The 16752-nt window shown below is 41.5% G+C and overlaps 1 protein-coding gene across 11 annotated transcripts in view; it reads right to left on the bottom strand.

Annotated features, from left to right (window-relative positions):
- Positions 1 to 16752, bottom strand: part of TLE1 (transducin-like enhancer of split 1 (E(sp1) homolog, Drosophila)) — a 105739-nt gene that overhangs the window by 37759 nt on the left and 51228 nt on the right. For 3 of the 11 annotated variants that reach the window (XM_011957517.1, XM_011957520.1, XM_011957524.1), the window contains exons 7-8: positions 13526 to 13730; positions 12777 to 12793 (exon numbers count right to left, since the gene is read on the bottom strand). The exons of 1 other annotated variant lie outside the window; for it this stretch is intronic. In XM_011957517.1, the coding sequence (XP_011812907.1) occupies positions 12777 to 12793; positions 13526 to 13730 (222 nt within the window). Of the gene's footprint in view, positions 1 to 4507; positions 4525 to 12776; positions 12797 to 13509; positions 13731 to 16752 lie in introns of all 11 variants that reach the window. 7 more of the 11 variants (XM_011957522.1, XM_011957526.1, XM_011957525.1 and 4 more) reach the window with 3 other exon arrangements.

Genomic DNA, 16752 nt, shown 5'->3' with positions numbered 1-16752 from the left:
AAAAAAAAAAAGGTGATACCTACACAGCCTTTCATTCCATTTAATTCATCTCATCTAAAGACTCTGATGGCAAACGTATCTACAGGTTTACACACTTAAAAAGGAGACCCTGACTTTGCAATTAAACCATCCAAAGCTAGGTGGATTCTTCAGGCCTCCTTGGAAATGTGCTTCTGTTCCATTTACTGTTTGAGAAATAGGAGCTTACTGTGTTGTATGTGGATGTGTTTTTATTCTTTCCCACTGCAACTTCCTGGTCAGGAATGCGAATGGCCTATGAGCAAATCTCGAGATTACTCTATTAGACACATCCTTTAACTGTAAGAGTCAATGTGTACCACTCCAAAAAGGCACAAAGGAAGCGGTGGGATTAACAGCATGGTTTCCTAAAAGGCAAATCACATTTTCCACAGCAACAATGAAGGAACTCTTTTGAATTCTTTTAATTTATTGTTGAAAATAAGACTTGGTGTTCCTCGCCAATAGAGCTGAAATTCAAGACCCAAGGGGGGAATTTCGGCCAGTGAATCTTCAATAGCAAGGCCAGCTCCCACGCACAAAAGCAGGAACAAGGACTAATCTTTTCCACAAACCACACAGGATACTTTCATTCGCATATGCTGAGTAGGAACTGTTGACCCAAAGAAAACAGGCATTTTAGATATTTTGGGGTCACATGACATGATCTGACATCTCTTCAATTCCCATCTCCCCTCGGGCTAAAGCATCAGAACATGTTACAATGAGTTCTTTTAAGTGTGGGATTAGCATATGCAAGGGGGCAATTTGTTCAGTGATGTGTTACTGCCCTGAACAATGTTGAATGAGCTGTGCAAAAACCTCCTTTCACAAAGCCCAGATAACCCCAATCTCTGAAAGATGTTTGAGAACTAAGAGGGCGGTGTCCAGGGCCAACAGACAATTATGTTACCTTTCTCTGCCACAATTTAAAACAGAAGGGCCTGGGGGATACCTTTAAGTTAGACCACATCTAATGGACAGTATACAACAGGAGCAAATACTTTATGGTACCTTTTTAAAAGCCATGAGTTTCATTCCTAACCAGCCAGAGGTAATGAGCCAGGTGGCCAGCCCCCAAAGCTCCCCCTGAAAACCACGGACCCCACCATGGGAGGGTTGTTCCCAGCTCAACCATATGCAGGAGGAAATCAAAACTGGGGACCAGAAGGCAATCCCAAGCCTCTTGGCCCTCCTCAGGGACTGACTCTAAAGGAGCTGGGCTCTTTTATTCATGACTGTTCAAGCTACACAAATGCCAGGAGGCTTAGATAAAAGCAGCTGGGAGGGACCAATGCAATTCAATATAGAGAAGCTCAAAGTAATGTCTTTACCACAGTGTTTGGGGCTGAAAGGTGAGCCGGCTGGATCCCTGAACTAATTACCTAGATAAATGTCCACTAAAAACTAACCCCTCCGACCCAGACCCACAGCTGACAAGGCTGCAGGAGACCTAACTCTTGCAAAGTGCTAACACGTCCTCTGAAAAGCTGGGCCGGAGCAGCAGCTGCTTGTTCACACATGGGAAACATGTTTAAATACATCTCTCTCTTCTAGTTTATTTCAGCCCCGAGGTCTCCTCCTCCAGACTCTGAGTAGCATCCAGGGCAGGGCTATGTCTTATTCAACTTTAAATCCACCCAAGTGCCCAGCAAAATGGGGCATAGAGTCGGTGTGTGCTGACCAGTCTCTCTCCACAGTCTTCCAAGCTCTCCTGCTGTCATCAGCACTGCATGTCCAAGCCACAGGGCCATTCTAAGACAGCTTCTTAATGTCTTTTTTTTTTTTTTAAACGATGTCAAGTAGTACTGTGAACGTAAAAGTAAACTACACTTCTGTTAGAAACAATACAATTTCTGTTAGAAACAATAACCCTTCTATGACTGGACGTTTAAGACTGTCAAGCTTTGAGGCCTCTGCGTCTATGTGTTCAAAGTTACTACTGTAATTTCCGCTTGAGCAGCTTAAATGAAGCTTATAGTCTGAATAGGTTTCGAAAAGCTCTGAAAGTTCCTCCAAATGTGGTGGACAGGGCTAGTAATTAGCAGCGCTGCTTATCTGAAAATGGACCCCATTCAACAGCAGACTTCAACAAGTTACAAAACAGAGCCTCATCATACCTTTGATGCCGTAAAATTGACTCAAAACAAGGCAGCAGAGAGTGTGGGCTGGAAAGGCACAGGAAAACCACACTCAGACCCAGGGATCACTGGCCCATGCAGCTGCCGGACGCCTGGCCGGCTTTCTACTTAAAGGCTACTCCACCAAAAAGAGACCGCTTCCTTTTACTCTTGTTCCTGTGAACCCAGTTTTCTGTGTATAACTGCCCCTGACTTCTTCCAGCCCTGATGCTGCTTTCATTGTTGTTCTTGATATGAGCAAATAGTTCTAGCCTAATGAGCTTCACTGGCAGCAACAGCAACCATTCTGGTTTTTAAACTACTGCCTGGGGGACCCTTACCTTCATGATTCCCTCATTTGTTTCCAGAAACCCAAAAGTGACTTTGTGGGTACTGCATTTCTTGAGGTACTTTTCCCTCACGCTGTGATTTCTCCTTGTGCACCCCCTACTGTGTGTTGCTTATGGCTCTAGGGTAGAACACAGTCATTCTGATGGCCATGAAGGGCCACTTTATACATATTTTGAGAATTCAGAGATTAAACCTGGGTATTGACTAAATTGTCATTTTGATCCTCCCAAATTCCAAATGCTACGTTGTCTGGGTCCACATCTAACAAATCGAGGCAACATTTATGGGGATACCATTTGCAAAAGAATGAAACAGAGGTTGCTTTGCATTAAGCTATTTAAAAATGGTTATGAGGCGGGGTGCAGTGGCTCATGCCTGTAATCCCAGCACTTTGGGAGGCCAAGGCGGGCAGACTACCTGAGGACAGGAGTTCGAGACCAGCCTGGCCAACATGGTGAAACCCCATCTGTACTAAAAAAAAAAAAAAAAAAAAAATACAAAACTTAGCCGGGTGTGGTAGCAGACACCTGTAATCCCAGCTACTTAGGAGGCTGCAGCATAAGAATCGCTTGAACCCAGGAGGTGGAGGTTGCAATGAGCAGAGATTGTGCCACTGCACTCCAGCCTGGGTGACAGAGTGAGACTCCACCTCAAAAAAATAATAAAATGAAAAATCAAAATCAAAAAAAAAAATAGTCATGCATTCTAAACACAGAAAAGAATTAGAAACAAACCTGAGAAGAGGCCAAAGCAACTGCCGAGACATTTTGTTCCTCCTCCTCCTCCTCCTGCTCCTTTAATCTGGAGGACTAGGATACCCCAAGATAGAGGTGATTTGCCTGGGGCCAAGTGGTTCTGTCTACCACCTGCTGATTCCTATTACAGTCAAAGTGCCTCTTCTCTCAGAAGCGTGATTTTTAAACTCAAGTTTATATACATGGAACACTTGTACCCAAAAACTTATTTGAAATTCAGCCTGGCTCTTTAAACTACTGCACTTAACATTCTAATGTGACATAATACTTGATGCATGGTTTCTCTGACCCACCTCCTAACCAACGGAATGCCTTGCTTTAATCAGGTTAGATGCCTTCCATACCAAAAATAGAAACGTGTAACTTTTAAATGAACATTTTAAAGTCTACTTTAAAATGAACTAGGAATAGTCCCAAATTCCTGCCGTGCCACTCAAAACCCAAAATTAACACTGAAAAAGGCCTCAGCAGAGGGTGACAAAGCAGCCCAGGTACACAAAGGCTTCATGGGATGCCCATCACCGCAGGTAATCATCCTACAGACCTATTTGCCACTACACACACCTCTTCCTAAGTCTATATTTTGAAAGATTTTAATCTACCAAACAGGATTCATCAAGTAGAATTCATTTTTCAAATATTTATTTGCCAAATAAATATTTAATTGAGAATCAGCTTTTTGATCAACATGAGAACCAGTGTTACTATACTGGCGGATATACTCTAATTCCAGCCAAGAAACCCAATGCTTTCTTTCACCTTGCAGCTGGTAAAATTTAAATATCTGCCAGGATTTTTTAAAGACTGTAAATGTTGGGCAGACTTCTATTACAAGTGTCCCAAGGACTGAGGTTTCTAGACTGTATGTAGGTTTTCCTTTATTTAAAAAAATTTTTTAAGAAATAAACAAAATCACCTTATTTACGTCTTCTACAGAAACTCAAAATAGGAGTTATACAGCCCACGGAGGACATTACAAACCTGGGCAAATCAGTTGAAAACACACTGTTCAAAACAAACTAAAATTCTAAAACCAAATAATTTTCTGCACCTACAGGTGGCATACACTTACAGGTACAGGGTCAAGTAAAACATAAAGGGAGAAGCATATCTGAGAAGTCTAAAAGAAAAGATCCTTCTAGAATGCTCAGTATCAGATACATAAAGAGGGTTCAAAAATGGGCAGAACGGGCATAACTTTTATATAGAAAGTATATGAGATGATTAGATGAGGTGCAAGAACAGAGAAACCATATACTCCACAAGAAGGGACTCTCTCTCTCTCACGAAAATCTGGAATTCTGTGAGAATGCCATCTCAGAGGGCGTCTTCACTGGCAACAAGCAAATTACTATTTATTAATATTTGCTTCCTAAGGGTTACATCTAACTTGCACTAATACGATGACAGAATAGAACGGCTACGACAGCAAAAGAGCTGGTCAGAAGAAATGAGGAATGGCAGATCTTCCGGTATTACAGCTCGTGTGCATTCTGAGACAAATTCTGAGCACAATTTCCTAACTGTGGGAACCATGTTTTATTAAACACACACCAGGATCTTTCCCTGCGGTAGCTCCATGGCCTCAGGATAACTAGATAATTGGCAAAGTGTCTGAATTTCCTGGATGCGAGAGGCCAATATATTCTTTTAGAATAAAGCAAAAATAAACATTCCAACACAATTATGAAACCATACCTTCATATAAGAACTTACAATGTAAGCAGATGGGGTGACTGAACCTCAGAGAGCACCCAGTGGCGTCAAAAGAACATGTTAAGACTGGGACTCTGTATTCCTTTATCCCGACCATTCAGCACAAGTGATGTGTCTATTTCATGCTCCAAACACCCATTCGAGACAAAAGCAGCAAAGACCCAGCCACTTCAATAAGGATAAAAACCAGTCTTTATAGTCTTGTTCCAATAATCTGACTTTTCTTCAGCAATTTAACACTAATGGTTGTTCACATCTACTAACATGTTCTGAAAAGTAACCCCAGAAACTACGGAGAAAAAAAAAAAAAAAAAAAAGCAACTTTAATAAAATGCTGCCCTGTGAATGCTACCAAACACTAGTTACAGAGGCCTTCATGCGTCCTAAGACCTCCAAGCAACTTCTCTGCCAACAAGTTCAAACCCTGAAACCACCAGCAGCAAAACTGAAAGGAAAACCCATTCATGCACACAGCAAAAGCAAGACAGGTTTCCCTAATGCAAAAATAAAGCACATTATTCAAATGGATTTCTTTAGCTGCCATGCTGATTCCCCTTGGGAACTTTCTCCTCCCCGCAGGAAAAGTGTTTGTGTCAGAGGTACAGATTGGAAACTCGTGACACCTCATTTATCCTCAGTTACACTAAGGCAGTAGGAACCTAATTTACTAGCACACTCCACACTGACAATTAACTTCTCGGTGAACATTAAAACAATTAGGTAACGACGCACCCCATCACATCTGTGTGCCTTCTCCATCTACACCTGGTATCAATTAAGCCATCACCCTGCGCTGTACTTTTTGCTACGGTCCAATTGGTCATTCATGTACTCTGCCCAAAACTTCGACTACTGCATTTTTAACCCATAAAACTAATGAGATCCCCACTTGTTAACAACATGACAAAGTTGAAAATCTGTCCACTGGCAATCACATCACATCTCACAACTCTGCCTGTGCAGCCCGTCTGAAGGGCACACATTGATGTTTCACACAGTTGTTTAAATGCAAACTATGGGGAAGAACCAGTGCATTCCTGCACCTTGATTTTGCAATTCATCGAGTCAGGAGGACTCATAGAAAGGTAGCCGTGCAGGTGACATACAGGGCCAGTTAATGCTGAGGATGGACAGGGTGCTAAAACCACGATGCCTTCGTCGCCACCCTCTCATTTGTAGCTGGCCCTTCTACCCTCCTCCAGGCAAAGCAAAACAAACAAACTCTGGAGCAGACAATAAATACAATTATTTAAAATTAATTTTTAAATAACCTCATGACACTGCCATTCCCCATCTCAGGACCTAATCACAGCAAAACCAAAACCTCTATGTCAAAGCATTTTTGAAAGCATGGTTTCTAAGAGCTGCTTACCTGTTTCTGTGCCTCTTTGCTCTCCAGCCCCTGTTGAGATAACTGCTAATGCAAGAAATGGCCCTGAAACTACAAAGCCATTAGGTCAGGACTTGACTAAGTCATCTTGTATCTGACAGCACTTACATTTATACCTCCTTATCGCAAAGATGAGGACACAGAGTTTGTCGTCCACCTATGTTCCAGTGAGGAAATGATAAAAATGATTATAGGGACAAAAACAATCACAGGTTTTCTAATTACAGAGCACAAACTCAAAAAAGAGGTTTTGGAGGGAAAAATTGTGCTCTCGCTTTTTGTTTTGTTTTGTTTTGTTTTGTTTTTAGAGTAAAGATGCTCTATTTTCACTGTAATCACAGTGAGATAAAACCTGAACATTAATCCAGTCCACCAAGGCCCCGATATCTACCTGACTTATTGCATCCACAGTCAACAGACGCCTCTACCTGGTACAGGCTCCTGACAATCTAGAAACCACCAGGGCTTTCAAGGGTTCACCCTACTCACAGCAGTGTTGCCAACATTCTCAAAGAGGATCTGTTTTTTTTAAGCAGAGTTTTAAACTTGGCCAGAAGGGAAACCTGCCCAGGAGACTGCTTAAGAAAACTTAAGCGTTTTCCATTGTGCCCAAAAATTGAAATTTTACGTGACTCATCTCAGTTTTAGCCTTTATTTCCAGGCAACCTCTTAAAATGTCAGGTCAAGATTAATTCATAAGTATTTAGGCAAAAACAGCACCTCCAAGGCTGTGTCTACTTTTGAGAAATTTGATTATCAGGAAACTGATCAAGTTAATAAGCAGCTGAGATCAGTTTCACGGTGCTGACATGCTGAGAACCATCAGTAACTGCCACATTGGCACATGGATCCTTATTTCCATAACTGCCTGTGTAATATGTACTTTAAAAAGGGAGAGAAAACCAAGGCTGGGTGCAGAGGCTCACGCCTGTCATCTCAGCACTTCGGGAGGCCAAGGGGGGAGGATCACTTGAAGCCAAGAGTTTGAGACCAGCCTAGGCAACATACCGAGACTCTGAGTGTACAAAACTTAAAAAGAAAAATTGTTTTAATTAAAAAAATAAATAGGAGAGAAACCCAGAAGTAACCGCATTGAGAGTCATGAATGATGCATTTACTGTTGTCTTGCTACTCTGCCAACGGCAGTGGGAGGAGGGCATTCCCTAAGCACCTTCCATGCTGTCCGCTATCCTCCCACCTGAGGCCTCCAACCCCCTCCCTGTGAGGCAACCACTACTATCACCTCTTATAGATGGGGCTAGGAAGGCACAAAAGAATGAAAAAGCCTTGCCTGTGTAGCCAGAATTCCGCTCAGGTCTGCCTTTGTACAAAACTCATGTTCATGCTACCACCTGATGCCACCACGGTTCCCATGGGCCTCTGGGAGTGAAGATGATTTTTTTTTCCCCCAGAAAAAGACCAACAGTATTCTTTTCCAAAGTAAGTCCCACATCTTAACTCCTCCTTGCCTTCTATAATGTTGTCATTTTGAGAAAAAGTGACGGATGGGTGGTCCTAACTAGGATTTGGTCCTGCCTCTGACAATTAACTAGTCAAGAACAGCTAGAGAAGAGTAACAAAAGGAAGAAACCACCTTATGTAAAACAAGGTGATGTTTGTCGTAATTATCTCTAGGTAAGCTCTAAATACAAACTCCTGGTGATTTTAGAAGTCAATTACAGAGTGACAACATGGTCCCTCAGATTACTAACTCTCAATCTCTGTTAACTAAGTAACTATGTGACCGATGCATCCAGCCTCCTTGATAAAGGAGGTTTTTTTATGGTGCTGTGCCATATGACCTGAAAAACAGATGAGTGGTGCTTAGACTGTTCTGAGTCAGGAACCCCTTTTTGAGAATTTGACGAGTTATAATCTCTCCCCAGAATTCTGCAAATGAACACAGACCCACCACAATCTGCATATACTTATACAGTCCATCCATGAACGCCACTGCGTAGGTCCACAAACTGTCTGCTCTGGAGTCTCCCCCGGAGTCTCCTCCCTTTTCCCAACAGTGATCACACTGGCTAGGTATTTCAGTGCCTTACATTCAACAAATGTTTAACTGTGACATAAAAGGGATCGCTGCAAAATGATAGCAAGTATACGCAGTACCTCAAACAGTACTTGGCCACATAGTCAGGGCTCAACAAATATTTGTTAAATGACTCAAAGTATTTAACAGCATGACCTATCATACATTTTTTGAAATCATACAACTTGTTGTCAATTCTCTCTTTCAAGCAGATAAAAACAGCATTCCCTTCAGCCACAATTTAATGTAATTTATCTTTAAATTAATTAAAATATCTAAAGTTATGTTTTTATTACTACTGAGTGCTACTAAGAAACAATGGCCTTTTTTAGGTCATTTCATATTTCTCTGCTCCAGAGCTGCACTTATGTAAGAAAAAACAGATATCAAAATTTTAAAACAGCCAAAAAAAACCTTTAAACCAACGCAAAACCTCTATAAAGTTGCTAGCTTTATCATTCATCCCTTTCAGAAATAAGAAACTTTAAGGTAGTTTCCATAAAAACTTTCACTCTTAGAACAGCCATGTGTCACTGAACAACAGGCATACTTTGTGAGAAAGGGATGTCAGGCAATTTCATCATTGTGCAAATATCGAATAGTGTGCTGACACAAACCTGGGTGGTATAGCCTACTACACACCTAAGCTACTGTCCTAGACTACAAACCTGTACATGTTACTGTCCTGAATATTACAGGCAGCTACAACACAATGTAAGTATTTGTGTATCTACACACACCTAAACATCGAAAAGGTACAGTAAAAAAGGTACGGTGTTATACTCTTACGGGACCACCATCAAATATGCAATCCACTGTTGACGCAAGTGTTGTTATGCAGTGCACTGATTGCACTTCTGTTTTCTAGGCTTCACATTAAAACAGATTGCTTACTTAAGGCTCATTTGTTTTCCTACCATAAAATCTTTAACTAGCAAATTAATTTCTGCCACTAAAAATAAACAAACTACCTACCAACCAGTTTTAGGCTCACAGATAAAAATCCATACACACCCACATTCCCTGTGGATCCCGTCAGTCTCTGATTTCTGCACTTGGTATAAATAATATGTTCAATATAGAAAGAAAAACAAGAAGAAAAAAAAAACAGTAAGGAATTAGTCTTATTTATGGCCAAGGTTCTTAGACTTTGGTCCAAGGATCCCTTAAGGGTCCCAGAGACCCTCGAAAATCTATGAGGGCAGATTTTCTTCCTAAACTTCAACTAAATACCACAAAAGAGCAAATGCAGAAGAATCCAGCTGTCCTCTTTAAAACTAAATAAACTACAGGACATTTAAGACAGTTGTAGACATACCTAACAATGCCACTCTTCCCACTGTAATTTTTTTTTTTGTTTTGGAAAAGTTATTTTTCACTAATAATTTGTATTAATACAATTTAAATTAAGTAGCTCTTCATCTGTTTAGGTGATTTAATTTTTTTTTTATTTCTTACCCAGTAAGAAAATATTACTTATTTTCTTACCCCAAAATCAAAATATTAACCTAGTAAATATCAAAATATAACCCAGATAAACAAAAAGTTATTCAGGGTCCTCAATAATTTTATTTCAAAGGTATCAAGATCATGAGGCCATAAGGCTTTGAAAATCACCGGCCTGTAGCAACTGCCCTTAACCTTTCACTGGATTAAAAAACAGCAGCAAATAGCAATTGGCTGACTCGATCTGCCAAGTAAAATCAGACTTTCTGATTCAAACCACTTTATTAAATAGACAAGTACTATAACATTTTAGGCACTAATAGTACGCATCATCTCATTATCCACTGCTTTTCATACTCATTTTTATACAAAGTTTGAAGAGCTATTTAATTTTATATAACTGTAGCAAAATCCCACTTATGTGGACAGTGAACAATTTCATTCCTCTCTAGGGACTGAATTAAATGTTGAGGTTACAATTAGTGTAGTTTTCCCATTTTAATCATCACTGCCCAACAGTTTTCTGTAGTCATTAGGCAGGAAACACAGCATATATACTTGTTCTGAAAATATTCATTCAAATGATTAGAACTTGTCAAAAATTTGATATAAAAAAGGACACACGCCCAAAACACGTAAATCCACACTTGAACTAGAAAGTTGGTTGACTGCTAACCCTAACTTACAGACTTAAAAATAGCCCACAATTGCCTGAAACTCAAGAACTGCTTCACACTTCTTGAAGGGGACAACCAAAAACCCTCCCTCCACCCACTCCAATGAACCCATGAATTAAGCACTCGCATATATTTTTTCAGTCAAAAATACCAACAAGAGGTTATCAGACACATTTGGAAATTCAGAAAGACACAGAGGTATGTATAAAATACATCTCTACTAGCTTCAGCATACAAACCTCTGCCTATTCACAGCCCTGGCATTTCAGAGAGGCACATACCAATGGCATCACTTCCACAATTCCACAATTCCGATACCAGTAAGTTACGGAACTTTCGCTGAAACTTTCTCCAGTCTTGCGTCTTTTGGTAACTGTGTCACTCACTCCTCCGCAGTTCTCTGGGCAAGGGCTTTGCTGCGTGCCTACATACCCCGAATTGTAGATACGTGTCCCATAGTGCCTTACGTATATGGTATGCACTCAATGAACACAGCCATTTAAGGTGAAACAGGAGTACCGAGGAAAACATGTTAAACTGAAGTCCCAAAGCCAGAAAAAGTTCGCTAGATTTAAAACATGTAACAGCCTAAAGGGCATGGGCTCTCCACAAATTTCTTCTGTGATTTCATCCAGGGTTAGGTTTTTTAATTTGATACTCTACTGAACAGACATAAAAGATGACTATCTCGCTGGGCATGGTGATTCAAGCCTGCAATCCCAGCACTTTGGGAGGCTGAGGCGGGCGGATCACCTGAGGTCGGGAGTTCCAGATCAGCCTTACCAACATGGAGAAACTCCGTCTCTATTAAAAACACAAAATTAGCTGGGTGTGGTGGCGCATGCCTGTAATCCCAGCTGAGGCGGAAAAATCGCTTGAACCCAGGAGGCGGAGGTTGCAGTGAGCTAAGATAGTGCTACTGTACTCCAGCCTGGGTGACAGAGCGATATTCCATCTCAAAAAAAAAAAAACAAAAAAGACTATCTGTAGGAACCCTGGAATGGCTCAACAATAAGGCTTCCACCATAAACTAAAGCCAGTTTACTTATCTGTACTTCGTGTGTAGAATATTTTATTTCCTAGCTATAATTTTTTGTCCCCCCAATCCCCTCCCAACATTTTCCGGAGAAATTTGTAGGACAAGAACTTTAAAACTAGCTACCCTTTCCTTCAACCATTCCCCACTCCTCCAAACACATCCAGATACATGAAATATACCAAGATCTGTCTCAAAGACAATTTTTAAAGTAGCTACTATTCTACACAGAAGAGGGTTTAAAAAGAAAAAAAAAAGAAAAAGAAAAAAAACCCTGAACCTTTTATCTTTCCTCCAAAACTTAGACCAAAAAAGTTATCAGAATTATTTAAACGTTCAGTATCCCATTTTTTTTTTTTTTTTTTTTTTACTATATTAAACATGGTCAAAATACCGCTATGTTCACAAAGAAGGAAAGGAGGCAAAACCTGCAGGATATCCCAGCTGAAAAGGGGCCGAATTCTCTCTATTTGCTACACAACATTTGAGGCACACTTTAAGTACGGGTCTCCCCCAAGCTAACTGGCAGATGCAGGTACGGATCACACAAGCACATGAAAAATGAGTGTGACTTAGACTGGTGAAAACATGAACCCTCTATGCACACAGCCCTGTCCGCTGAATTTCCTTCTTTGTAAGAGCTTACTGGTACACTCAGTTCTTATGTCTAAAATAGATATAAGATCAAGTTTACATTCCAAGGGCAATTATGCAAAGAAAACAAGATATGGAAACCTAGCAACTAAAATGCATTCGCAGAGGATAATGACTGGTTTAGGTAGAAATAGTATATTACTAACCAATTTCACAAAGGGATTGTGATCTCTTGCCTCTAAAACTGATTTAAGATATAAAAATGAATATTCTTTTAAACTACAGCCAACCAGACTTAGAATGCAACTATTAATACTTTTAAAGTGAGGCGGAGGCATATATAGATCAAAGTGTATTTCCAAGTAAGTAATCACAGCAAACAATGTTGCCTCCAAATTATGCCCCTCTTGTCTGATGCAAGTTTTATAAAAAGACAAGAGCAGAGCAAACAGTCATGTAAGAAAAAGAAATTTTAAAGGAAGAAAAAGTAAAAGAAAAAAGCCAAGTCACTGAAAGAGACAGGGGGAGTGTGCATGCCTGTCTGTGCCCGTGTAGAGAAGTGTTGTCAGAAGGGGACACTATGTGCACATGTGTGTGTGTCTGTGTGTGTGTGCAGCAGGCGTTTGAGTACTTACTGTGCCCGGCTCTCTGTCTGCTCCCGAGGTTACCAAGAAACGCACAGACATGCCCGTTCAGACACAGAGGCAAGAACAGAAATAAAAAAAAGGGGGGAATAATTAGAACACAAGCCCCAAACAGTTTTAAAAATGGCTTTTATTTATATAAGTCATTGCACATTCCTAATACAGTGATTTCCTGAAAATTACAGTATTTTGTAAACATAAGATTTACAGTTTAACCATACACAAAGCCTATTTTTTTATTTCTTGACAGAATAAATTACTTTTCTTCAAAAAATTAGTCAAGTGCAATTTTGCCCAATATTTAATGCATACTAGAATTAAAGCCTATGAAACTAAGTAGTAACAGATGCAATTATCAAACCTTTCATTTGAACACATTCACTTTCAAATTTAACTTCTTATTTCGCCCCATTTAACAACATTACTTTCTTTGAAAATTACCCAATTAAGCAGTTAACAGTTTTCCATAATATGGTACAGGCCACTGGCATTAACTAGGCAGTTGCCAAGATGTCAAGATGCCTGCAATCTAACGAGATCAAGAAATCTACAGATGCCCACAGCAAACCCTGCAAACTTCCAGGGTGACCTGTGTTTCAGTGGAAAGCTTTGCAACAGTTCCTCTTATCTCATTGTTTGCTCTCTGTATAGGTTGGGGCTCTCTTTAGCGATGCACACAACTTTGCAGCACTGTAAGAGTATGAGGACAAAGTCCTAATCTGGCTTGCCCGGCCTCTCACCTCTGTGGTGCTCTGCATCGTGGTGCTTCTTGTCATCTTTTATTGCCAAGTGAGACTGCCCACTCAGAGCACTAGACAGCGCAAGAAGGCCGGCACTGCCCCCGAGGGGCGGGATTCCAGGAGGCTGAAGTCCCGAAGGGTGAGGCGTAAGGGGAACTGGGGGTCCGTGGCCATGAGAAAGATGCTGAGCTTGCAACTGCTGCTGCTGTTGGTGGTGGTGAGAGAGAAAAAGGAAGAGGAGGAGGTAGTGGTGACAGTGATGGCGATGGAGGCGGCATCCAGGGAAAAACAGACATGACAGGAGGGGAAGGAGGAAACAGAACAGGAGGTTCAACAAACACACACAGGGAGCCAAGAAAGAGAGGGAGGAAAGGGGAAAAAATGCGATTAGTGCTTTCAGTTCATCAAAAGCTTTCACCTGCTCAATTACCTCTCCCACCTTCCCAAAATATAATCCTCACATCTACACTGTCACTTTCTGGTATCACTTACCCCAAGACGGGAGCTGTTTATTATTAAGCAAGGCTGGCTACATCAGTAAGTAAACATGAGCTAGTTCTTCTGTCTCTATGCGCCTCCAGGGAGATCCAGCATGTCACTGAATCTAAGATGCCACAGATTTTCAGACTCCTGCTGTTTTTGGAGAGTTCAAAATGGGGGTGGGGATGCCTCCTACAGTATAGTAGCCATGCTCTCAACCTGTCACCAGGTAACTCCATTCCACCCTACATCCTTGCATTGACTTACCACAGTAGTATGACGAGACAAAACCAAAATACTATCACTAACGAACAGAATTTGGAAAGATGGGTGTCTCATGCACCACCCAGGCACTTGTGCCCCCTTATTCCATCAAGCCCTCTCAGTACTGTGAGGAAGTATTGCGATTCCCACTTCCCAGAAGGAACAAAGGCTCAAAGGCATTCAGTAAATTGCTGAAACTCTCTCCCTAGGTGGGAGGGGACTGCAGTCAGTATAGGAGCAACTCTTACAGCTGCTTTTTACCATATGGCCATAGACAGGAGAGAGGATCTCAGGGAGCCAGGCTTGTAACCACAGGAAGACACATTAGAGACGGAACTTTGTATATGCTTTCCTTTCTACCAAACTCCACCCCTCAAACCCATTCTCTGTACGTGACTCATGAAAATACTGAGACCTAGAATGGGGAGGACCATGGATGAGGAAAGAACTTACGTGTGGGACTCCAGCCAGTGAGCCAAGCCCCTGTTCCCAAATGCCTTTTCCATGATTGCACTTTGCCCCCATGGTTTAACCCACTCCAGAAGTTCTAAGTCAGTTCTCATTACACAGTAGCATTGCTCTCACACATTGTATTTAAAAGCACATTGTATAAAATGAAAAAGTATCCAAGAAATGGCCCCTGCACCATGAATCTGACCACATTTCAGCTGTCCAACATAAAACTTATTTTTGATGAGGCAGTAAAAAGGATTAAGGCTCAATTTCTAAGGTGTAATGTTAGAAAATTCTCCAGATTCTGATTTGTGCTCACTTCCCTGGGACTCAATTACTCATTTTATTTATTATCCCCTTGTGTGCACTGAATATATTAAATCTTCATGCCAGATCTTCAGTCATTTCTACCCAGCCCACTGACTTTTAACGGAATCCCAAACACACTTCCCAACCTCAAAAGTTAGAGAAAACACCATCTTAAAGCCAGAAATCAGTGTCTGTGGAAATTTTACAATGAATTTTCCAGCACTCCAATCTTTCTAAAAATGTTTAGGGTCAGGCACAGTGGCTCACTATAATCCTATAATCCCAACACTTTGGAGGCCAAGGCAGGAAGATCACTGCAGCCCAAGAGTTTGAGACTGGCCTGGGCGACACGGGGAGATTCCATCTCTATTTTAAAATAAATAAATAAAAACATCTAAGAGCCAGCCAACCATCTTTATAAACTTTCATTCTGTTCAAAGAGAGCACAGTTCTAATTAGAAGTAAAATGGAAAAGGGGGTGAGGTCAGAACAGGCAGCATTCATAGCATTCTTGGAAAGTATAAACTACTCATTCACCATTTGAGATCATAATAACAATTTCTTTATGCATAAAATCACCTTCCTGTCATTCCAAAGACACTAATTCTTGCTCTGTCACCTTTTAAGAGCTTGGCAATAGTGAGACATAAAACTGAAGAAGCTTGCAGTGGCATCACGGTCCACCAGGCATGCTCATTAGCACTTAATTAGGAACTAGACACCTGCCATAAGAAATGTGCTTGGAGAAGGATGAGGAACAGGTCTGCCCTACCAGCAATTACTATCATTACTTGGAGAGTAAGAGCTATGTCCGGCTTCTGGGGGGGAATGCAATGATGCATACACAAGCAAGTGCAGCGGATAATTAAGCACGGCACTAATTAAAAGAAGATGAGAGAGACTAAGCTGAGGGGAAGGAATCTAACCACAGGGTGGAGGACGCCTCCCTCTCACCCCTCTCCCTGCTTCCCCCACTCCCCTAAAAATCTAGAATGCAGTCACCAGAAGATGACTTCAGAGGTGGGATTCTTATGTCAGACCAAACATACTCCGGTAATATTTAGATACTAAGAAAGTAAAGACTTCCGGCTAGGCACAGTGGCTCACCCCTGTAATCTCAATACTTTGGGAGCCCAAGGCGGGTGGATCACAAGGTCAGGAGTTCAAGACCAGCCTGGCCAAGATGGTGAAACCCCGTCTTTACTAAAAATACAAAAATTAGCCAGGGGTGGTGGCGGATGCCTGTAATCCCAGCTACTAGGGAGGCTGAGGCAGGAGAATCGCTTGAACCCAAGTGGCAGAGGTTGCAGTCAGCTGAGATCACACCACTGCACTCCAGCCTGGACGACAGAACGAGACTCCATCTCAAAAAAAAAAAAAGATTTCCCCTCCCAAATTCCAAGCTAGCTTTCAGAAAGATGAACTGGGGAAGGTGGATCATGCCTGTGATCCCAGCACTTTAGGAAGCTGAGGCAGGTGGATCACTTGAGGTCAGGAGTTTGAGACCAGCCTGACCAACATGGTGAAACCCTGTCTCTACTAAAAATACACAAATTAGCCGGGCGTGGTGGTGCATGCCTATAATCCCAGCTACTTGAAAGGTTGAGGTGGGAGAATCTCTTGAACCTGGAAGGCGGAGGATGTAGTGAGCTGAGATCGCGCCACTGCACTCCAGCCTGGGTGACAAGAGTGAGACTCAGTCTCCAAAAAAAAAAAAAAAA

The sequence above is a fragment of the Colobus angolensis genome, unplaced genomic scaffold (genome assembly GCF_000951035.1).
Source record: "Colobus angolensis palliatus isolate OR3802 unplaced genomic scaffold, Cang.pa_1.0 Scaffold445, whole genome shotgun sequence".
NCBI lineage: Eukaryota > Metazoa > Chordata > Mammalia > Primates > Cercopithecidae > Colobus > Colobus angolensis.
The sequence above is the reverse complement of the archived record's forward strand: the minus strand, read 5'-3'. Positions and strand labels throughout refer to the sequence as shown.